This window comes from Aythya fuligula, chromosome 25, assembly GCF_009819795.1.
Source record: "Aythya fuligula isolate bAytFul2 chromosome 25, bAytFul2.pri, whole genome shotgun sequence".
NCBI classification, from domain to species: Eukaryota; Metazoa; Chordata; class Aves; order Anseriformes; family Anatidae; genus Aythya; species Aythya fuligula.
Genome location: NC_045583.1, coordinates 3,215,594 through 3,239,593, shown reverse-complemented (window position 1 = coordinate 3,239,593; position 24,000 = coordinate 3,215,594). Strand labels below are relative to the sequence as shown.

Genomic DNA, 24,000 nt, shown 5'->3' with positions numbered 1-24,000 from the left:
CAGCCCTCCCAGGCTGATGGAGCCAGCACTGGGGCAAGGCAGGAGCATTCCCAGCTCGTCTGTGGGGCCAGACTCACAGCCTGCCCTCATACAGACATCCTGGCTCTCCTGGTGGGCCCTGGCACTGCAAACCTACAGCTAAAACACCCAGTTCCTCTGCAGCACCCCCTCCATCAGCCCTGCGGTGGGAACCCTCTGCCCCAGGTCACCCAGTGCCCTGAAGCCCAGGGGCTCAGCACCGGCACGGCACTGAGCACTGCCCACACCAGACATCGTTTTCCACCATCAGAGGGCATTGTCGGATTAATTTTTATCCCAGCTGGTGGTCAGGCTGGCTTATTGAGGCGGCTGGGTGAGCGATGCCACCGGGGTGGAGGCTGAGGTCCAGCCGTTTGGGCGGTGGGCCAGGCAGCCCCATCTGGCCATGGGCACTGGCAGGGATGTTCTGCGCCCCCCGCAGTGCCCCCATCATCTCCGTGCGTGGCTTTGGCTAGGGAAGGATGGGGCTGGGAGCAGGCTGGGTGAGCAGAGTGTTTGCAGCCCTGCTGAACAGAAGCAGCATCGCCAAGCCTGTGCGGTGCTGCACCCTGTGCCCTTTTCTGTCTGTTAGTGCAGTCCTGCAGGGCAAGGAGTGCTTGCAAGACCCCAGGGGACCGGGGAGGGCAACAGCATCCACTTTTAGTGAGCTCTCCCGGGAAAGGTCCGGAGGGCATGGAGCGGAAAAATCTGCTAGATGTTGTTGGCTTTTTTTTTTTTTTTTCTGAAAGCAATCATCCAAATGCCTTTTAATTTATGAGCATCCCAGTTGTTAGGTTTCTGGGCGGGCACCTTAGCAAGGATCGGGCAGAGGCATCATTTCCAGGAAAGCAACCTCTTGCAGAAACAAGCCGCAAGTGGAAAGCTGCCCCGTGCTCGGCAAAGAGCAGCCCCAACCTGCGGCCAAGCTCCTGCTGGGCAGTCCCCTTGGTGCTACCCCAGGGCTGCAGCACCCATGGGCACTGCTGATAAAGGATTTTGGGGTTCTGCACCTGAGCTGGGGTTCAGCTCAGTGTATGTTATCAGAGCTCCCTCCAGGCTAAACGGGGCTGGCTGTGGGGATTGTACGAAGCCATCTGAACAGCCACCCACAGATCCCACCTGTAAATCCCACCCATAAATCCCACCCACCCAAGGTCCTTTTCCTCCCTGCAGTCCTCCAGCCCCTGCAGGAACTTGCTGCAGTCACTTCGCCATCCCTGACGTCCCTGGGGCAGGGAAAGGGCCATAGGAAGGGTGCTTCCAATGGGAGATGGACAAACAAGGGATGCTGATAAGAAGGGAATCCCCAGTGACTCAGATTAACTCTTCCCACTGCCACTTCAGCCCTGGAAGAAGTGGGCCATCCCATCACCCCCAGATGGATGCGAGCTCCTCTGCTCCCCTGGGCCGTGGAGGTGGCTGCATTCACCCCAAAACCACAGGTCACAAGGGTCTGGTGCAGGTGCAGGGGGTAGGGAGCAAGGTGGGAGAGGGAGGAGGCCACTAGGGGCTAGGGGAGACTTGCTTCTGCCTTGTGCAGAAGACACCAGAGAGAAGAAAGAGCCAAAGCCATCAGAGCAGGAGGAGAGAGAAATCACGTGGAGGGGATGCAGTGCCCTGGGTGCAGCTCGCAGGGGTCTGTAGGGAGACGGCCTGGGGCAACAAAGGGTGCTCCTTGCTCAGTGTGCTCTGGAGCCATGCTAAAGGTTTCTCCTCCCCTCTGCAGCAGCCTTTGGGGTTGGAGGCTGACTCTTTGCTCCGTGGGGATGGTGTGGTCATTGCCCACAGAGCCCAGGCAACCCACGGGCCCATGGATGTGGTGGCCACAGGGTGAGGTGCCCGGCACCGCCAGCTGCTCCGAGGAGCCAGAGGTCCCCATCGATGGCAGAGGACCCCCTGGGTGATTTTTATCATTTGACTTTATTTGCGTTAAGATAAACCGCGCCTTTGTCTGTACAATTTCTCCTTAAATACTTGGCAACCCTTAAAAATAAAAATCGAACCAAAAAAAAAAAAAATAAAATAAAAAGAGAGGAACAGTGCAGGCTACAATATCAAAACAGTACAATGTTTGTGAATAAATAACCCCTGGGCAGCTCGGGGACTCGGCTGTTCAGATTGCACGGGGCTGGCAACTGCAGCCCCCCTGGGTCCTCATCACCCCTTCCCCTGACGGCAGGACCAGCAGCTCCCCCCAGCTCCTAGTTGACCGTCTCGGCTATGGTGTTGCTGTCAGTTTTGGTGGTTTTGCAGCAGAAGTACTGGTTCCAGATCTGCAGGAAGGCTGTCCGGAACTTCTTGATCCTGAAAGCGTAAACGATGGGGTTCATGGCCGAGTTGCCGTGGGTGAGGAAGATGGCGATGTAGGTGAGGATGTGCGGCGTCTCGCAGGATGGGCAGAACAAGGTGATGCAGTTGAGGACGTGCAGAGGGAGCCAGCTGAGAGCAAAGAGGAAGAGGACCAGTGCCAAGGACTTGGCGATCTTCAGCTCCTTCCCGTAATACTTCTGGGGGTCGTTGGAGCTGGAGGAGACCTTCTTGTTGAGCTGCTTGCGGATGAGGTTGAAGACTTCCAGGTAGATGAGCAGCATGAGCAGCAGGGGAGGCAGGACCCAGACGAAGAAGTTGAAGTACACCATGTACTCCATGCTGATCACCGTCTCGAACTGGCACTTGATGACAAACTCCGAGTGGCTGCTGTTCAGCTCGTGAGTCCTCCGCATCTTGTTCAGGTTGTTCCAGCCAAACATCGGGGTGAGTCCCACCAGGAAGGAGACGATCCAACAGCAAGCGATGGCCACTGCTGCCCGCCGGGGTGTCACCACGCTCTTGTACCTGTGGAGGAGACAACAACCACAGGGAAGAATTAAACACAAGCAGGAGATTTGGCCTGGGGGTTAACACTGCTCCGCGTGGGGTGGCAGCGCCCCTGCAGAGGAGGCAGCGATGCTCCTCACCACCTTCCCTTGGCCTGGTTTCTCTCCGTGGAGCCCCACACTGCCTCCCAGCACCTTCCCCAGCCCCAGGGATGGGCAGAGACCTCCAGGGTGGTGCTGGAGCTCCTGGCTTTGATGAGAAGCCAGGAAGTGCATTAGCGACCTGGCGTATGCCTGTGTGTTCACTCAATTGGAAGCCACCCCCATATCTGGGGGGGGTCCCGTGGCAGCCCACCTCCCACCCGAGCACCCACACCCACAGCAGCGGGTGGCCCTTCCCTCCTGCTGCATGCTTGCTCCCTGCCAGGCCAATTCCCTCTGTGCCAGGGGAGGAAATCGCCAGCAAAAACTTCCCCGGAGACCTGCTGGGTGGAGGAAGCATCCAGCTGTGCTAATGGTCCCCTGGGGCTGCTCCTGGGCACAGCCTGTTTCATTTCCTAATGTGTCGGCCCCATCGACAAACCCCTCTTTCCTAATGGGCTGGTGCCAAGGGATGGAGGCAGGAGGCAAGCAGAGCCCCAGCTGGGCTCTGTGCCCTCCCCACTTCTGTGGGCATCGCACCGGGGCTGGTCCCAGCTCTCCAGAGCTTTCCAAGCGGGAAGCAAAGCCTGCTAGATTGATTTCCCCCCTGGCCCTCAGAGGAAAGCTTCTCATCGGAGGCTGGGTGGATTCACTGCCCGAGTGTTATTACTTTCCACCGGAGGGGATTGAACCAGGAATGTTTTTTTTTTCTGGCTGTTTGTTGGGTTTTGCAGTGATGCCGGTGTTAACCTGGCCATGGGGATTGCTTGGAGGTGGTTGGGGAACCTGAAGCCTCGTCCTGGTGCTCAGAGCTCCCTGCTGCTTGTATTTAGCCTTTAGCTGAGGTGGAAAAATAGAGCATTTGGGAGCTTTTTAATAAATCTGCCAAGGACCCAAACCCACTCATTCTGCCTCAAAGGTCTCTTCTCAAGACCCATCTCATGGGCAGGGTATCAGGGTAGGAGCAGGATGGAGAGGGGACATCAGTCCCCATGAGCAAGGAGGGTCCGGAGCTGCCTGCCCCCAGTGGCTTTCCCAAATGACCCCCTCTGGTCTGAAAAACCATTCCCAGCATCTCGGAGGCAGGCAGGTCCCATGGGAAGGAGGTGGCAAGGCAGGCTGCTGTTTCCTCTGAGAGCTGGAGGGTGATTTATTCCTGGAGGGGAGGAGAGAGGGCAGGAGACCCTGAGAAAGCCAACAGGGCAGGGAGAGCTGGGGCACTGGGGGCCCAAGGGGTGGTGGGAGAATGCCAGCACTGTGGGATGAGAGAGGGGAAAGGGGGGACCCATGGGAGCAGTGGGTGGCAGGAAGATGAGGAGGTCCCCATAAGGAGGAGTGCTGGTCCCACATCACCCACATTTAGGGGTTTCGAGGGGGTTCTACCAATTTTGATGAGGTTCTGGGTGCTCCTCTCCCCCAAAGCTGGGTCAAGAAGAGGCTGCAGGGTGGCAGTGATGTCCCTGTTGTCCCCAGGCACCCTCCTGGAGCTTGGAGCCGGTACCCAGGCATGGAGCTGCTCCCAGAGCACCCACCCCATCTTCCCCTGCCCACACAGCTGGGTCTGGGGAGCGGAGGGAACAGAGTGAGCACTGAGACCCCAGCTTTAGCCATGAGCTGGATCAGAGGATGCAGGATTCATGCTTGCAGCTGGAGCAGAGGGGATGGAGAATGGCTGCAGGGGGCCAGCATGGATGGCCCTGGCCCCCCGCAGCTCCAGCACGTGGTGTGCTGTTGCAGATGGCTATCAGGACAGCTGCAGAGGTCGCGCAGACCTCAGGTCCCAGGGTTTTGTGCAAGCCCACGTAGTGCAGAGAGTGTAGCACACGCTCAGCAGAGCAGCTGCCCCTCAAGCTGCCAGTTGCTTGTCCACCTCCCCCCATATCAGTGCACGTCCCCTCTGTCCTCAGTGCACCTCCATCCATCCTCATTGCACCTCCATCCATCCTCCCTGCACCTCCATCCCTCCTTAACACACATCCATTCATCTTCAAGGCACCTCCATCCGTCCTCGCTGTGCACGCAGTCCTCCTCAGCACACCCCCGTCCTGCTCCCTGCTGCACACCCAGCTCTGCACCATGCTGCACACCCAGCCCTCCTCGCTGCATGTCCCTGGCCCCACACACACGATGGTCTGAACGTCTGGACCTTGCCTGCCCCCTCCTCGCCCTGCTTACACGCCCTGCACCTCTCTGGTGCATCCCCCTGCACATGTCCCAACACCATCACTGTCACAAGAGCCAGAGCCCAAATCAGCAAAACCATAGAAATCAGCAAACTCATAGAAATCAGCAACATCTGAAGCTGGGGCTTTTGTTGCCTTTGCTCCTTCAAGCAACAAGCCGAGGGCAGTGATGCCCACCAAGCAGAGCACCCTGCAGAGAAATGAGCTGGGGGCTCAGGGTGCCCATACCGCCCATCAGCCTTGCACAGGAATGATTAAAAATATATAAAATGACTCCAACTTCCTCCTCCATACACCCCGTAGGGTCTGGCCATGGGGAGCCCATGGGGCTCAGCCACTCTGAAGGCTGCAAACCCTACTGAAAAGAAGGGAAATGCAAGATCCTGCCCATTGCTTGACCCTGCTGCAGAGTGATTTGTGGGGGCACAAACAGCAGAGGGGCCATGAGCAATCTCTGCTGCTCCCATCATTCTGCTTTGATCATGCCATCAAGAAAATGCCTTTCTCATTTATCTCATTTTGTATTAATGTGATAGAGATGGAATTTGGGATGGGTCTGGGAGGCAGAAGCACTAGTAAATGCTGATAATGGCTTACAATTAATAAATAATTATATTATTATCATTGTCATTGGAACAATTGCTACCATCATTACAATTTTATTGCTACTATTACTTTTATTAACAGCTGTGCCTAAAACATCCAAGATAATGGTCACTACCATCATCATACAATTTTGGTTTGTTTCCTTCATCTGTGGGGTTTTGAGCCTGGCCATAATTGCCAGTTTTCCGCCTGCCCTCCCTCACTGGCGGTATCTGTGCTGTCCTTCCCCACAGCGATGGGCATCACTCCTGGACACACTGCCAAGGCCAGGAGAAAGGAATGTGGAGAGACCACAGCGGTTGTCTGTCCTTGCTGATATTGCAGTGAACTGGGATAGACAGGAGCTTTGGTTTGGTGCAGAACAAGGATGTCTGCGAGGGTTTGGAAAATAAGACAAAGAGCCAAAATATCAATTATTGATAGGGTGCTGTCTGCATCCCCAGAGGAAGCACAAGTGACAAGTGGAGGCAGAAAAATTGGTCTGAAAATTAGTCTGATTGAGCTGGAGCAGACTCCTCTGGGAAGAGCCACTGCCCCTTTTTGGGGTGCTGCAGGAGGTGCTGTAGGCAAGCTCTTGAGCTGTCTGGCAGTGGGTGGCCCCATGGCCCTCTAACAGCTTTCAGGACACATCCAAAAATTCATGATGAGTGGTGTATTTGTTGCTCTCCTATCAATTTGACCTCTTTCATGGGGTCTGCCCCCAAGATAGAGAGGAGGGCCTGTTTCCCAGACCTCTAACCATCAGGTCAATCCAGATCTAGCACTGAGAAAACATCTCCTCTTGGCTTGATTGAAAAAGCCTCAAAGATTCCAGGTCTGGTTTGAATAATCTTTTTTCTTAGTATTTCTCTGAATACCTTTTACACCAGAAAATACTTACAGTTGCCCTGCCAGCCCTGAGATGCATCTTTGCTGGTCCTTGCTCTGCTAGGGTTTATTGCAGTGCAGTTCCTGAGGAATTAATTCACTAATGAAGGCAGGCCATCACTAACGAAATGAAGCTGGAGCCAACGTAGTAGGAGGAATGGAGACCAAGCTGACATGAAGATCATCTGCATTATGAGTGCAGCACAGAAGAGCAGCCAGAGCATGTCCTGATCTAATTGAAAATCGCTAGATAAAACCTCCTTGTATCTTTGCTTCAGATCTCTCAGTGTCCTGGAGGCTGCTGGATGGGAAGATACTGGGTGTTCGAAGCGGCTCAGAAATGCGAGGCTCAGAAATACAAACTGAGAAATGCAAAGCAGCGTACAGCAAGGGGCAATCTCAGCTCAGGGCTGGATATGGAGGCGCAAGGTGGGAAGTGTTGCTGAAGGGACATTGTGTGCCAGAGGGACCCTGGTGACAGCTCCTTATTCAATTCTAAACCTGGCCATGAGAAGTCATTCCTTCTTCAGCCTCTTTTCTTGACTATTTTCCTTCTTCTCTTTGGGGAAGCCCTCTTTTGGGCTTCATTTATATTAAAAGCATTACATTCAAGATCTTGAAGCTTATCAAGTATTTGAAAGTATACTAAAATATCTTTAAAAAAAGTCAGCTGGCATTGGCAAAAAAACATCTCTTAGCACCAATGTTCCCCTTGCATCACTTGAGTGCATCTCCCATCTGTTCACATCCCCCTGTTGTGGTGGTTGGGAGCTTTGTGGCTCTTTGGGATCAGCACCAGCTGCTCAGTTCTTCCCGCTCCCAACAGCATCTATCCAAAGACCACAGCAAGCCAACTCGAGAGCCCATGTTGTTTGCAAACGTGGCTGGAGCTGCTGGATGAGGCATAACGGGCTCTCCCTCCCCACCACAAATGTATTTCACACCCTTCTGCGTCATCCCTGCAATTCTGGGGACACAGGTGGCACCGACACAACCGGAGAGGTAAAGTGAGAAAACATCTCGCGGGCAGAGGGGTACCAACACCATTTCAGCTCATTGCTCTCATGGTCTGTCACTTCTGGTTCTCCACCTTGGAAGAAATGGAGGTTTGTGGCAGCTGGTGGCCATGTGGATGATGGCCTTGGGAGGGATGGATGTCAGCCAACATCAGCCAAAGCTGGTGGCTAGATGGAGCTCTCCATGACAGTCTGTTCCTACAAACACTCCAAAAGGAGGAGACTGGCCCTATCACCATTTCCTTGGAGTTACCTGGGAGATTGTCCCGATCACAAACTCCCAGACCTGTTGCTTGCCTGATGCCAGCTGGCATCTAAAGACCTACAACCTCCAAAACCCATGGAGAGTCTCTCAGGGGAGTCCAAAGAGTGTGTCCTGCAGACAGGACATTGGTGCTAGGTGGTGATGGAGCCCCTGTCCTGCACCAAAATGGCCTAGCAGCCTCCATAAGCTTGGGATTTACGATGTCCTACCACAGAGCTGCCTCCTAAGGCACCAGGAGGACCCAAGGCGCCCTGTGCACCATCCCCTCCCAGCATGGCCTGTTGGCTGCTCCATCAGAAATTCAATCGGTGGGAGAAACCTGAGGAGTGCCGGCAGGCCCCTGGGACAAGAGGGGACAGCAGGACGTGGTGGGAAAGTCCAGGCCAGGTGGCTGTGGCAAGGCAGCTTCCAGCGAGCTGGCCTCAGGCTCCTTGCGTGACCTTGGAGAAGTGATTGAAAGGAGACGAGGAGGAAAATCCCAGCCTGGCACCGAGCCCGTGTTTGTTTGCTGAGGGTGAGCGTGAGCGCAGCTGGAGGGGGCGGCTGGGCAAGCACCAGGCCATGCTCACTGCTGGTGGTGTTTTGCTGGGGCTGCAGCCAGGTCCCATGCAGACGGGGCTACGTCCCCAAAATCTCTAACCGGAACCCCTCTGGCACCCCTCAAGAAGCCACAGCCCAGGCCAGGGCTGCCCAGCTCCCACCAGCACCAGCTGCCCCAGTCTGCAGCATGCACTGGGACAGCCCACAGCAGTGGGAGAAGGGGCAGCAAAGGCTTGGAGCTCGGCGCCACCGTGTGCTGAAGGAGGAGGCACAAAGCAGCGGCCTGTGAGGTGCTGGATCCTCCCTGCTGCCGCTGCAGGACCCCATGCAGGGTCACCACAGCCACTGTGGCTGGAGTATGGCATGGGACCAACCCTCGAGACCCAGAAGGACTTTGTCTCCATACAGTGTCCTCCCCACCAGGCACCACAAGCAGCCGGCGCCTTTCTAGCCCTACAGCTCAGCCCACACATGGGGTTACAGCAGCTCAGCACCCCAGGCTCAGCACCACCAGCCTTCTTGTTTGAGGACCTCTGATCCCAAAATGCTTCGGTTTCCTCCGCTGCAGCGGGAGGAGATGGCTCCACACCGCAAGGCTTCTTAATGCAAACCTGGCCCAAAGCCACCATAAGCGAGGCAGAAAGCGTGTGCATGGAGCTTTATAAAGCCGTAAGTGAGCTGTGTGCCTCTCGCTGAGGTTCCTGCTGGACCAGTCCATGCCTGGGGCTTGGTTTTGCCATGATAAAACGGCAGCTCTCTCTGTAGGAATTACTCTGCGGCGAGTGTCTGCAAAGTGCAGGCCGCTACGGCCAGGCAAAGCAGCTAGTGAGCCCGCCAAATGTTTCTAACCACTTTTAATAGCCAGTAATTATTTAATGGATAAAGGCGAGGGTGATTATGAGGCTTATGAGAACAAATCCATCCTGCCAAAGTTGACTGGTCCCTGCACACCCAGACGTGATATCCCCAGGGCTTTGGTGAGTGCTTTGCTCGGTGGCAGGCGAAGCTGCAGCCGGCCACAGCTCTGGCAAATGAAGAGGTGACAGAAGAAGGAGGTTTTGTGCTCTGAGCTTTGTACGAGCAGGTTGTGTGGGAAGCTGGGCCTTGCAGCCCTCCTGGACCCAGACAAGGTCCCAGGAGATGCCTCTGCCTTGGTGTGGGTTCAGCCAGCCCTGACACCTCTCCTCAGCCCTTGGAGGCAGCCCTGGGATGCTTGAGGGCTGCAGGGAGATGTGGGCACATCCAAAAGCAACCTTAGGGACTGAAAAAGCCCCACAAGAAGCAGATGAAATAATGTGGAAAAGGGCTTTTATGGGCTACAATGTCTGGAAATGGGGAACGATGTTTCTGCAAGGCATCCAGGATGTGCCGGAGGTTTGTCACCTTGGTTTTGTGGTGCAGGACTTGAGGGTACACCAGGAATTTCCATCCAGCTGATGGCTCTAAGTGGGGAAAGGGGCATCCCCCCAGCTCCAAGTCCTGGCCCCAGAGGCTGGACACATCCCACCACCTCTACTGCTCTCCTGAAGCCATCAGCCCTGGTGTAGCCAAGCCCCTGAGCACATATCCCAGCTTGAGCTTGGCATCTCCAGTGTGAATTTGTTACTCCCAGCCTCCTGAGGCTGATAAGGGCTCATCTGGTACCCATCCCCATGCTCCACAGCAGCCACCGGGTTTCTGAGGCTAAACCTACCACTTTTCAGGTTCCACCTAAAGAAACGAGTTCAGCCTTCACCTGCCAAGCCAAAGAGCCTCGTATGATCATATCTCCAGTCCCCGGCATGTTAGGAGCAGCCACAACATCACACCGCCCTGGATGAGTTCACTGCCAAGCAATCACAGCCCCCTGCCACCAGTCCCGGCGGAGAAGAAGCTGGCTGGCTTTCCTCAGCCTGCTTTGCTTGGGATGTCTGTGCCAGTGAACTCCCCGAGCTCTGGCAATGAATCACAGCCTGTTCTGGGGAACAAACCACAGGCTTCCAGTAACTGCAGAGGTTCTCACAGATCCCTTGCCAGTTGTGCTCAGCTCAGAGGAAGGATGCGAGCAACCTCTGTGGTGGCTCCACCATGGACAGATGGTTCCTGATGGGACCAAGCTGCAGGGGGAAGCGGGACCATGGGAGGGCTGGAGGTCACAGGGGAGGAGGATGGAAAGAGTGGTGACCTTGCATCCATCCTTCTCCTCCAGGCTCTGCCTCGGGCATGGGAGATGTTGCTGTTGTCCAAAGAAGGCAAAGGAGCCCGTTGGCTGCTGCCATGCAGCAAGAAAGGCAATTTTTCTCAAATCCTTCAACACCATCTTTCACCCAAGCAGCAAATATAAATCCTTTCTGCACATGAAGTTAATTTTGCTTTCAAACTGGGTTTGCTTTATAGCCTGTGGTCGGATCCTGATGAATTCAAGTACTCTCTCGCTGCATAAGCAACAATTCTTGGTAAGGAGAGCCCAGCTGCTGCTCAGCCCCCTCATCCTAAATATGTGCACGCTGGAGCCAAGCAAGGATCTTGGGATGCCCAGGGTATCTGATGCCTGATGGAAATGGTGGCTTAAGCCATGCCCCAGAGGGTGACTGTGACACCATCCAGTGCCCCCAAGGGTGCTGATTGCCCATGCTGTGGTGGCCATGCTCTGGAAGTGTCACCTCATTGCTATGTGACAGTCCTGAGGGTGCACCCGCTGTCCCTGGTGGTGGGGTATAAGGAGCACTGAGTCACAGATTTGCTGCCTGCTTCCTTCTGGGGAAAAAGGCAGGATTTGGCCTCCCACAGCCAAGCCCTGGGACTCCCTCCCAGCTCCACCATGTGTGGTCACAGCCCTCAGGGGTGTTCCTGGATTGCCAGCTTCTCCCTCCAGGACCTGGAGGTAGTTGGGAGGGAAATGATTTAACGCTATTGGCAACAGCTTCAAAATCATGAAACGAGCTGCAGGATCTCAGAACTGGGGGAAAAAAATGTAATGTTCTTGTATTTTGGCTCCTGGTTTCAGGCAACATTTTTGAGCATTTCTCTGCAATGCAAAGCACAAGAAGCACTACTTTAAAAAAAGGAAAGAAGCAGAAGTTGAGAATCTTCTATTATATCAAGACTGTGGGAATTAAGGCACAGACAAACACCCCAGTCCATGAGAGATGGGGGTGAGCTTATGAGGGATGATTACATCAGCTGATGTAATCAGCTGTGCGACAAGCACAAAGGACTGGCTTTCAACATGTCCTGCATGCAGCAAAGTCACCAGATGTTTTTAGTGTCTGAAAAGGTGTGCCATCAAAAAGTGAAATTTGATGTGCAAATGTCTCCTTGGAAGGGGAACAGACCTCCTCCAGCAGAAAACAATTTCTGCAGAGCAAGAAGGTTTCAGGATGAGTCACCCAAAGCCCATGTACACCTCTCTCAGGGTGCTGGTGTCTCTCACCCAAGGATGGGAGCCTCAGGTCCTCCGTCCTCACCACTCTGGGCCATGACAAATGGACCCGGCCACTATGCGGGCTTCCATGCATCAGCCCTGCCCCTGCTGCAGCAATTAGCTGGGCACTCATTACCCAGCCTGGGCTCAGAGCTGTGTGGTTGGAGAAGTCAGAGCATCCTTGTAACACAAGGCAAAGGGGATAAAAGGCAGCTCTGGCTCTTTTCAGTGTAAACCCAGGATAAAGGCAGTGTTTTTTCAATTGAATTTTTGTATTGCAGTTGAATTTTTCTGTGCATTACATTTATTTCTTCTTTATACAAAGGAGCCCCTTTGGAATGAGGACTCTGAAATTCAGCCTCCAAAAACGAAGAAGGGAGGGGAAAGAGGGAAGGGAGAAGAAAGAAGGCAGCTCCAAAACACTCTCAAAATGCCAAATCTGCCAAATGTGGGCTCCATGAGAAGCTGAAACAAGACAGCAAATACAAAATGCCTGGTGAGATCGGGCTCTGAGAGCCTCTGTGGCTCTTACCCCAGCCCACAAAGTGCTGTGGCTTGCTAGGAGGAAGGCGCCAGCTGAGGAAGAGCTTGGTACCACCTGCATGGCACCAGGGCAGGTGCCACCGTCCTTCCCTGAGTGTCACCATCACCCTCTGTGAACGCTCCAAGTCAGAGGACAAGTTGGTATCTGACCGGGTGAGTCTGGAAAGAAGCAAGAGCCATTAAAAAGAAGGAGCGGGACAGACATCCCAATTGGAGAGGAGGGGTCCTGAGATCTGCTGTTGGGCAGGATTTTGCGCTTTTCTCCCTGGGTGAAGGGGAGGCAGAAAACCTGCGATAGCATCTCCCATGGCGAGGCATTAACCCAGCCACGAGGCACAGCTGAGGTGGGTCTTTATCTCTCAGCTGCAGAAGAACACTTCAGAAAATGAGATATCCTAAATTACAGCTGGAACAAGAGATTAGTATCGGCTGTCTTTTAATTTCTTGTTTTCGCACTTCTGCTTGCTGACCCAACTCCTGACTGATTTTTGCAGTCAACAACCAAACTCTTTGGTTTCTTAGGCTACAACTTGTTATTGCTGTCCGGGATCCTTACAGCACAATTTGTCGCTGCAAAGGGAACATTTCCCTTCGTGCACTTCGCCTAGTTCAAAGATTAATACAACCAAGGCTGAAAAATTGGCTGGAAGTTTGCAAAACAGGGGAGGTTGTTTTCTCCACCAATGTCTAAATGAGAATTAGGAGAGCCGATGAGATCTACTGCTTCTAAGCCTCAGAGGACACAGTAACCCCAAACAACCAGTTCAGTGTCTTCTATACAGTGCAAATTTCCCCTGCTTAAAAGCTCCATTTCAAATACCAAAAGCAGTCAGATTAATTAATCTTTTCTTTTTTTTCTTGCTGATGAGTTGGCTATATGTGCTTTCAATTAATAAAAACTGTCTCCAAGATGCCATTTTGCGCTATAGCTAATTTCTAACTTCAGTCCAAATGCAACTTGCCACAAATCATGGGTACAACCTGTGTGTTTCACCCCTCTGCAACATCAGAGAAACAGGAGAGGGGAGGGAAGGACTACGTATGTGATAAGCCATAAGGTTATTTATGTAGAGATGGATCTGTCCCATGCAGATCTATATATCTTGACCAGCCAAATGAAACGCCAAATTGAAAGTGGAGGCTCCAGTTAACACCACAATCAAATGTTCCCTCACCGCAGAGAATCGATCTTTCACCAAGAAAACAAACAAAAAGTTCAAGTGCAAAGCAAATCTGAACTCTATTATTTAAATCTCGTTTCCTTCAGATTTAAACAACGATTTATTCCCTTGGGAGAAAACCGATTGACCTTGCTGCCTGGAAGGAAACAGCTCCGTATTTCCATCAGGATGGCAGAGAGAAAGAACCGAGACCCAAGACCAGGAACTGCAGCAAAATGCATCAGCTGGACATAAATTACACTCCGTGCATCTTCCTAATTACCCTGGCAATTAAATCCAGGCAAGGAGCAGCGGGCAGATGCAGCCTGGGTCTGCTCAGGCAGCCTGGTTGGTGCAGGGCATGGATTTAAAGAACTCGTGGGCCAGGCAGCATCCAGCTCTCCCCGTGCACAAGGACTGCTGTGAAGCCTGCGAGGGACACAGCGTCCCCTCTCCTCGGTGCTCAAGGATCAGTGCACGGTCTGTGCAAGAGGCTTCCCAGGCTGCAGGAGACAGAGGTGCCTTGCTGGGGTTGGACCAGCAGCAATTAGTGCAGGGGATGGCCCTATGAGGATGGAGCATCCGCACTGCTGAAGCTGTGAGCATCGTGGGAACGAGTGCTGGTCTTTATTAAAGTAAACCCACGTGGGTGTCCGCCCAGCTCTGCACAACCTTTGCCTCGTCCATCTGGACGCAGGCTGTGCCATCAGCTCTCTCACAGTCCTGACCGCTCGGTGCCACAGGCACACAGAGCCACTCCTGCAGAAATAAACCTGTCATTTCTGCACGCTACAGGGTTGAAGTCACCGCGTGTTGCTACCAATGCAGAAAAGAAAGAGAAATAATTCAGGCTGTAAGCCTGTGCTAATTCTGGCTGTGTCTGAGGCAGCATTCCTCAGCATCAGCCTCTCGGTGCTTTCCGGGAGTCTGTAGCATCACTCCCTCTGCGAACAGATGGGGAAACTGAGTCGCAGAGGGGGGCTCTGAGATGCCAAGTGAAGCAAGATGAACCGAGCTGAATGAGAAAGCATCCCTGGTGCCAGGAGCTGGCACTTCCCTCATTCAAAAGGAGGCCAAGAAAAATCGTCCTGATCTCCGCATGCAGGATGGGGAATGGCCCAGAGAGGGCAAACAGGCAGCCCTGCCCCAGTGTCCTCTGCCTTCTGAGGTCTGGCCCTCCTTTGATGGAAAGGTCTTATTGTCACCGGGGCTGTGGCCCAGAGGATGTCACCTCCCTGCCCGTGTCCCTGCATTCCTGCTCAGACATCGCTGGCACCCAGGGTTCTGCACACACAGGCATCACGGTCAGTCTCAGGGATAGCACAGTTGGGGGCTGGAGAGGAAGACAAGCGAACAGTGCTTGGGGCCAAATCCTCTTCCTTTTTGTGAGTATGTTCTCATTAGAGCAAAAATCCAACCAGACCAACCAGCACTGCTCCAGGCTCAGTGCTGGGGTCAGAGCCCATGCAGGAACCAGGCAGGGACGGGATGGGGGAGGATGGAAAAGGCAGCGAGAGGCGGGACAAGGACACAAGCAGGAGCTGCTGGGTCCCACCAGGCTCTGTGCAGTGAAAGGAAACCCAGACACCACAAAACTTCCCAGCATCTGATCTTGCTCTGCCCTGCCCGGTGTCCCCAAATCCAATCCTTACTCTGCAGTTTGTCCCCCATCACAAATATGGCCCTGCTTCTGTTTTTTTTGGAAGGAGGAGCCCACCCCTGTAGGGTTATTTTACACTCCTGCTGATGGTGACACTCTCCTGGTGACTGTCAGCACCAACAACATCTCCTCAGCCCCAGACCTTCCCATTTGGCTGCCCTCAGGTTGGGAAGTGCCTGGGCAGGCTGCAGCAGGGCTGGGCAGTGGCGCAGCAGGAGATGCTCAGCTCATTGCTATTCCGCAGGGCTCCCTGCTGGCTCTGGGGCTTTTTTGTGCCCATCTTACAGAGCATCAATTGCTCATTCTTCTGCCTGGACGTCCTGCGCGAGAGCCACACGCCTGCCCTGGCAGCTGGGTGGCTGTGCTGCCAACAGAGCCAAGCTGGCTCTTCTGACAGGGTTACGCTCATCCTAACACCACGAAGGGCAAGGGCAGCAATGCTCTGGTGCACCCTGGGGTGCAGGAGGAGCTGAGGGTGGCCCAGCTGATGGTGACCCCACAGCACGTGGCCGACCAGGGCATGGCAGATACCACACAGAGGTGCCAGGGGCTACCCAGACCAGCCCATGGCTGTGGAGGAGGCTGGTGCCAGCCCGCTGGCAAAGCAGTGCCCGAGCCCACCCGCACACCCAGCGCCCACCCCGTGAGTCACAGGGCTCTGCTCTACCCCCTGCATGGAGCAGAGGTGGGATTATTTCTATGAAACCAGGTGACCAGGACCCCATCAGAAGACTCCGACGTGCCTGGAGCTGGCTCCAGCACCAGCTGGCCGCGCTGATGGTGCACAGCAGGGTGAGCTGGTCCCTGACTCACTCCTGACACACTGCCTGCAGGGCCGGGCTGGGCTGGCGGGCACCCGGCCGGCTGAATCAGCAGCTTGGGCCTTGGCAGAGTCTCCTTCTGTAGAGTTTCACTTGTCTTATCTGCCCCAGCTCTGTGGGGTCCTTGGAAAGCACTGGACACCGAGCCCCGGTGTGCGTCATCACCGCCTCCACCAACCCATTGCCCTTGGAAACATCCGAGTCGCTCCAGGAAAGGGAAAGCCATCTCCAAAGCGTGTGGTGGGGCTGCTGGAAGTGTGACAGAGACCGTCTGGATGTTCCCAGTGTTTTTGGGGCTCTGCTGCTCTACCACAGGTCTGACGGACCCATCATACCACAGACCTCCTGCCTGGTGGGGTCACCCTGAGCAAGCCATGGCAGTGCTCTGTGCCTCAGTTTCCCTGCCTGTAAATGTACTGCTGCCCTTGCTGGGAACAAGCTTTCAAATCTACTGGTGCTGCATTGCCAAGGGTCTATGTTCCAACCTCAAAATTACTAGAAATCAGAAGGAAAATAATGAAAATCTTCCCCGAGTGTGATTGTGGTGTGTAGGTGGCGAACACCAGCAGGGAGCTGTGTGTTGCTCATCTCCCTGCAGAACGATGCTGCAGAGGGAAGCTCTGCCCAGGAGACAGATGTCGGCTCCAGCTATCGGGGTCAGGGCGAAACAATCCCATGGGCAGCTTGCCCGGCACGGGGACTGCATCTGGCCCTGCTCAGAGGCTGGGACGAGGTGGGGTGCTGCTGCCCCGTGTGCCCATCCAGGGTTTCCAACAGCCACACACTTCCCCTTGCCCTTTTAGCCCAAAAAGTTTGGGAATAACCCCAAATATCAAACCCAGAGCATCCCTGCTCTGCCCCCCTCCCCTCTGCACTGCTGAGCGTGAAGCCTCCCATGGTTGGACCCTTGCCACGTTCCGAGGAGGGCACATCCAAAAACCCAAGCTTATTTTTCCCCAAAATCTGAGGATTTGGGAACACTGCTTCCAGCCCAGGTTGCTCCCCTCTGGCCAGCACCGCAGCGTCTGTGTTTTTTTCGAGTGACCTGATTTTGGGGCTGTCAGCAGGCGTCTCGTGGTGCTGCTGCAGCAGCTGCGCGTGCTCCCAGCGAGCCTGATCCAGACGTCCCCTCACCGAGGGAAGATCTGTGACAGCCTGCGCTTGGCTGGAAGTTACTCTGCAGATCACAGAGCCGTGCTGCACACTGGCTCACCCGGCTACTCGCAGGATCTACGGCTGATATAACCCGATGGGAAATCCCTGCCCATTTCAGCTGTGCAAGGGTCTGGCTCCGGGTCCAGGACCCGCACGGCACATCCGTGCCTTCGGGTGTAAGCAGAGCTCTCGGTGTGAAACGTCTGCTCTGATTTAGCACCCACACGCTGAGCTGCTTGGGGGGGTCTGGAAAATACAGCTCGGAAACAGCCCCAGGTCTCCAGCAGCCCCTCCCAGGCTGTGTTTTCTGCCTTTTCTCCTCCACCCTTGGTTCTGATCTACCTGCTCCCTGCGCATGAAGCTCGCTGCAGGTCACCCTCGTCTGCTAAAAATAAGCTTGGCAGAAGGCAGCAAGGGCTGGAACAAAACTGCTCTGAGAAAGAGGTGGCTTCAAAGATCTGCCAGTTCCCCAAACTTCTCTGGTTTAGGAAAATGGGAGTGTTTTCCTTAGAAAAGCAGCCTGCTTTTGTAAAGATGGATGGTGCCTTTTCGTTGACTAACAGCGTGAAAGAAACCTCGATGAACTCCAAGGCACGAGAGCCCCCCTGCAGCTCTCCAAGCTCCCGCTCCCTCTCTGAGTCACCTGGATGCTTTTGAAACCTTTCCTCCAAATTTAAAAATAAGCCTCGGATGAGCCACGGTTTGGTTTACTCACTTGCTTGGCTGGGCAGGATCACTCACCATTGCCCTCACATATCCTCTGCTGCTTTGTCCCGGCTGGTTGGAGACATCTCCGGTCACCCTTGCCACCCCAGGGACACGTGGGACACATCGGCTCGGTAGCAGATTGCCCTCAGATGAAGCATACGTTTCTTTATCATCTTAATTTCAACCCATTGCTCTGGTCTGATATCCTTACAACAGTCTGAAATATTGCTTCTGAGGTTTGGTAACTCCCCTTTCCATAGGCATTATCTCCAGGGGAGCAGGTCCCGCAAGGACTGAGGCCACCACACACCCCAGCCTGGCACAGAACCTCTCCGTCTGCACCCTGGGCACGTCTGCTGCCCCCCAGAGCCCAAATATCCGGGGAGACTTCCCAGCATTAAGAGTTGGGAGCACTGCAAATATTTGCTGCCTTCCTTAGGTGCTTTGGTGCTCCCATTTCCCGGGAATTTGGGCCAAAGCAAGGTTCAATGCCTCCCTCTCCCCCTCTCCCACGGCAGCAGGGTGCCCCCAGCTATCCTGCCAGGATCCCCCATGAACTCCCCGTGGGGGGAAGAAGGGAAAGCAGCAGCTCGGCCACGCTCCCTGCTCCGCGCCCCAGCTGGCCGAGGGTGACGGCGCCTTCCCCAGCTTCCCTGTGACCCAGCCCCAGCTGGCCCCACGCCTGTGGCTCTTGGCAGGCCCGGGGAGAAGGGGAAAGAGCACTGCAATCCTGACACGAGCCGGAGCTCAGGCAGGAGCCTGGAAAACCTAGGGTCAAGTGGGAGGAAGCTCCCCCTTTGCACTGCCAGCTCCATCCAAAGGCTCGCAGGTCACCTGCAAGTCCTCCTCGCTTGCAGGAGCTGTGCTCCAGGCCCAGATGCTCCTGTTTTCCCTGAGCTGTTTTATCTCCGAGGGCTCAGGGCATTTCTGCAACAGCGCAGGGTGCCAGCACTGTCCCCAGAGTCACCCGCAGACCCTGCTCCACCCTGGGCTCTCCCCGTGCTGTGTCGCAGCTTCCCATCTCTGCCTCTCATTTCCGAGCAATTTCCAGCCTGGTTTGATCTAATTTTCACAGCTCTGCAGCCTCACACATGTGCTCAAACCCTGCAGAAATGCACACGCGGCTTGCGCTGGTGGGATGCTCTTGCTCCTCGGGGTGCCCCAACACCTGGGTGTTGGGGTCTGGGCAGGAGGGTGGTGGCCCCCCATGTGCAAGGGCTCTCTCTCCCAGCAAATTTTCCCTGGTTTTCTCTTCCTGGCATGTGTTTTAAGCCATTTGAGGAAAGAGCTGGTGGTCCAAGAGAAGCAAGAAGCCCTGGGATGGAACCAGGCTGTGTCCCTGCCTCCAGCTTCCCCGGTCAAGGGGGCTGCAGTTCAGCATGTCCCAAGACCTCCAGCTCCTCCTGCCCCAGCCCTCTCCAAAAAAGCCCCACACAGCACCTCAGGGCAGAGCAGAGAACCCTCAATCAGCCTCAGAGCAGAGATGGGCGCTAAAGGAGCTCCATCCCCCTGCAGACATCCCTCCGGCACCGTCCCCTCCTGCATCCTGCCTCTGGCCACCGCCGCGGGGATGCCGGGGGCCAGTTCCTGCCGGACGCCCCCGGCCGGCTGCTTCCCCTCCCTTTGAACTCGTTTCATCTTCCCTGAGTGTGGCTGCGAGGCGAAAACATGGTCTGGGACGGGGACCCCGCTGTGCCCGGCGAGGGGAGGCAGCACGCCACGGGTGCTGCTTCACCGCCGGGAGGGGAGGAAGGATGCGAGAGGGGAGATGTGAGGTTTTCCGCCAGCATGAAGGCAGCGAGCCTATTTTAGGTGGTTTCCAGCTGTTTGGAAAGGCTCCTGTTGGGGCTGGGAGCTTGGGACCCTCTGCTCAACTCGAGCAATGCTTCTGCATCCCCGCATAGTCAAGGAAAGGTACACTGGGGGATGCAGCCTGCTCTGGACCCCAGCAGGAAGGAGGGATGTTACCCAGGGGCTTGGGGCAGAGGCAGAGGGCTTGGTGGGATAACCCCGATCCTGACCACATTGGGGGCACAGGGCACTGGGAGGGCATAAGTTTTGCCTCCAAGAGCAGGAGCCAGCAGCCTCTCCATCCCCAAAATCCTCCTCGGCTTTGCACGGATGACCCAAACTCCTCAATGTTCCCATGTCAATGGGAAGCAGGGCCCTGGGAACAAGGAGGACTCCTGAAATGGAGCAGAAGCTCTGTGGGTGCTCAGGCATCACCCACATCATTACAAACATCCCGGGGCATGATTTGCTCAAGACTCAGCCGCACCATCAGACACCTACCTCCAGGGCACCAAAGCTCCCAGTGCTCACTGTCTGCAGGGTATGTGGGGAGTGGACGGGTCCACTTTTGCTGGATGAAAGCACAACCCTTGTGGCTCCAGGGCCGGGTGTGTGTGTGTAGCCAGGAGCTGGAACCGGGCTGAGCTGCGCCGTGTTCCCCCTCCCTGCCAAGCTGCGCCTCCAGCCCCAGCTACCTAATTAAATAGAAAGCCCGGGAAGCCCAGCGGTGACTTTGCTTCTCCTTCAGACAACTCTCCGCAGCCAACAGCCCTGTTGTCTGCTCAGCCCAGGTGGCCAGTACGTGACGGGGACTTGGGAACCTTCGTGCTTTCCTTCAGGGCCCCCAAAATGCAAGCGGCACCCCCAGGGGACCCCGGAATGGTGATGGCACAAGGATGGGGAATGAGGATGGAGCGGGGCCACGTGGAGCCTCTCTGCCTGCTGCTCCCCATCGCTGCCGGCCACCTCTGCAAAACACACGGGGGCACGGGGCAGGCGTCCCCTTGTCCTGCTTCCCCCATCGGTCCCCTCCGTGGAGACATGGCCATGGAGCCCGAAATGTGAAGGTGGTGGGCTGAGAGGGAGCTCTGCTAGACAGCAGCTGTCAGTGCCATCAAAATCTTTCAGTACCTTTTTTTTTTTTTTAACATCTAACAAGAACTTGGGAGAAATTTGGGCATTTCAGATTCAGGAAAAACTCTTTAGCAGCTTTTTCTGTCCTGTTTGTCATTTCTAATATTTCACTGCTCTGTCTAGGGCACAAAATCAACTACATCAACTGCATTTGCCAACTGCCAGGAATCTGTGATAGGCACGAAAGGAAACGTCCAGGAAACATCCAGGGACGAGCGAACGGGAGAGCTGGCGCAGCTGAACACTTCTTGACGAGGCCATGAAGTTATTCAATATTAAAGAAGGGTGTGAACCGTAGCAAAATCTCACTGTGCTGAGTGGTAGAGCACGAAACAGGCTGACAAAATACAGGGTTAATATTGCATGAGAAAAGCCTGCCCGAGCTATACGCAGTACAGAGGACTTTAACTTAGTGTTGCTCTCAGGAAAGTGCCTGGAGTCAGAGCAGAAATCTCCCCCCAAAGGCCCATTGCATGCTCAGGGGGAGTGAAGGAGGAAAGAGGCTGAATTTGGTAGGAAGAAGAGACAGACGAGCTCGGCAGCGTTGCTATGTATAAACCCACAGTCCTCCCACACCTGAACCTGTCCCCACCGCACCAGGGATGCAGAAGGACTGAAAAAAAAAAAAAAAAAAAAAAAAACCGAAAGCGGTGACAGGGTGCGAATCGCTATGGTATGCCGTCGGGCTGGGAGATGAGGATTTTTCAGGCTGGGAAAAATCACACTTGGGGAGGAAGTCGGGAGCCGCCTGCGAAACTGCGTGCGGCTGGGAGGGGGTGAGCAGGGGCCGTGTTTTTATCCTGTGCCGCCCCTCTGGATTACGCTCCTTTCCTGAGCAGCCTCTCTCAGCCCCAGATGAATGACAAAAAAAAAAACACCAAAGCAACAGATCCTTGTGGATCCAGTGGATCTGAGCACTACGAGCACTCCTGAGCAGCCACTTGGTCCCGGCGCAGTTGCCTCCTGCCCCAGAAAAGCAATTCCTGCCCTGGGAAGGGTTCTGCTCCTGCTGGCAGCACCCAGCACAAGGAGGTTTGGTGTCTTTCGGGAGGGTGTCTTTGTGCTTACACGGGGCTGTGCTCCGTCAAGTGGCCCCGACGTGGCTGTCACATCCCATCCAGCCCCCAGACACCACCAGTCCCACCACAGCTCCCCAGCTCCACACCAGAGGGCAGGGAGCTGGCCACAAAGCAGTTAAATATTCACTCCTGGAGCAACGGAGTTAAAACAAAGTGCGTCCCCCAGGTATTTACTGTGGGCTCGGCTTTCCCAGCAGATACAGGTGATGAGAAGGGGAAAGACACGTGGAGAGGAGTCATCCATGGGGCAGCCCCACAGCCAGGGCTCACTGCTGAGAGGTGAGCCTGCCTGAAGTGACGTGCCGGGCTGTCACCACTGTCCTGCAAGCCCCAGAGCCACGTCCAACAGGTCCCTGGGGTTGTCAGTGCCAGGGTCCTGGTCCCCACCTTGCCAGGAGAAACCTGGGCTGAGGATAGAGCTGTCTCTCCTGGGCACCTCACAGGGTGGGATGTGGGGACCCCACGACCACCCCCAGCACCCCCGAAACAGAACAACCGGAGGCTGTGGGACCTCTGTGGCCAAGCCCATCCCGATCACTGCTGCAGCCAAACTGGCACTGCTGCTTCTCAGAGAGCCTGGGGCATCCTCCCTGCCTCTGAACCTCCCCAGCAGCCACCCGGGACCCGTTCCCAACACGCTGTCCTACCTGACGGGGATCTTCACCCGCAGGTACCGATCCACGGCGATGGCCAGGAGCGCCAGGATGGAGCTCTCGGTGAGGATGAGGACGGGACAGGCCACCATGAGGCAGCTGTAAAACTCCGTCTGCGGTCCGATGTTGATGATAATGGCCAGGGGGATGACCAGAGCCCCCACGGCCACGTCAGCCACCGCCAGCGAGACGATGAAGCAGAAAGTGGCGTCCCGCAGCGCCTGGTTCATCTTCACAGCCCAGATGACCAGGATATTCCCCGGCACGGACACCAAGGCGATGAGGACTTCGATGGAGATGTAGGCAGCCTGGAAAGCCGAGACGGGGTGTGCCATGATGCTCCCGTCCCCTCCCGGCTCCTTTTGGGGTCCCTCGGTCACCTGCAGAGGCAGAGGGAGGCGATCAGCGACTGACATCCTCGGCGGCGCTGCGAGCCGGGACGGAGCCTGTGCGGCAGGGGGGGGGGAGACGTGGAGGGGGAGGTGGGAAATGAAAGAAAAAAAGCAAAAAAAAAAAAAGCAAACAACAAACAAACAAACCACAACCTCCGCTTGTGCCGGCCCCCGGCGCTCCGGCTCCCCCCCCCTCTCCAACCCGCCCCCCTGGGCTCGTCCTTCCCCGGCCCCCCCCTCCCCTCCCGCAGCCCGGGGCTGAGCCGAGCGGCCAGGGGGGAGCCGCGGGGGCTCGGCCGCCCCCTCGGGGCCGCCCCTCGGGGCCGTTTGCCAGAAGCGTGCGGCCGAAGCGACCCCCCCGGAGCAGCCGCTCGGTGCCGGCCCCGCCGCCTGCCGCTGCGCCCCGCAGCCGCGTCCCCCCCCGGGAGCTCCGCAGCGGCTCCTCACCGTGTCCGGCGGCCTCGGGGGGGGTTTCTTTGGGGTTTTTCCCCGACCCCAGAGACAGCACGGAGGTGCTCAGCCGCCGGGCAGGGCGGGGGCCATGGTGGGGGCGGCGGGAGGGATGCTCGGGGCCGCCCGCCCCGCTCCGCCTCGGCTCCGGTGCCCGGCCCCGCTCGGCTCCCGGCCGGCACCGAGCATCACAGGGGGGGCTCCCGCGGGGTTTTAAGGAGGGACCGAGCCGATCTGGGGCTGCTGGGGCTTGGGATGGGGGAGCGGCGGGGGTGGGGGAACGGGCTGGGAAGCGGAGCCCGGCTCCGAGCCGCCTCGGTCCCGCTCGCAGCCTCCGGAGCCGGGGGAGGCGCCGGAGCCGGTGCTGGAGGCGGGGAGGAGAAGCCGGAGCCGGCCCGGAGAGAGCCGGGAGCCGCCGGGCATCGGGCACGGAGCGGCTGCTGCCCCCCGGGCTCGGTACCAGGATGGCACCGGGAGCCGCAGGGGGTGCCTGAGCTGCCCCCAGGCTCACCCCGAATCAGCGCTGGGGAGGCTCGGGGCTAAGTCCCAAGGCACCCTCAGAGGGGCACCCAAGGGTGCTGGGGGCTGCGCACCCTCCC

The 24,000-nt window shown here is 56.1% G+C and overlaps 1 protein-coding gene across 2 annotated transcripts; it reads right to left on the bottom strand.

Moving 5' to 3' along the window:
• Positions 1-1,919: 1,919 nt before the first annotated feature.
• ADORA1 (adenosine A1 receptor) lies at positions 1,920-23,461 on the bottom strand. 2 transcript variants are annotated; one of them, XM_032203149.1, is made up of 3 exons: positions 23,399-23,461; positions 22,554-22,939; positions 1,920-2,853 (listed from the first exon to the last, which is right to left on the bottom strand). In XM_032203149.1, exons 2-3 carry the CDS (start codon positions 22,892-22,894, stop codon positions 2,220-2,222), a joined length of 975 nt encoding a protein of 324 aa, XP_032059040.1. In that variant the 5' UTR covers positions 22,895-22,939; positions 23,399-23,461; the 3' UTR covers positions 1,920-2,219. The 2 variants fall into 2 exon arrangements, with proteins under 2 accessions (XP_032059040.1, XP_032059039.1); XM_032203148.1 differs by lacking the exon at positions 23,399-23,461 and having other exon boundaries at positions 22,554-23,008.
• Positions 23,462-24,000: the final 539 nt, after the last annotated feature.

Excerpts from the sequence above, each read along its gene's own strand:
- ADORA1 (XM_032203148.1), bottom strand. The coding sequence starts at position 22,975 with ATGTCAGTCGCTGATCGCCTCCCTCTGCCTCTGCAGGTGACCGAGGGA. Across the intron at positions 2,854-22,553 it reads CGGGTGAAGATCCCCGTCAG|GTACAAGAGCGTGGTGACAC; the intron begins GTAGGACAGCGT and ends TCTCCTCCACAG.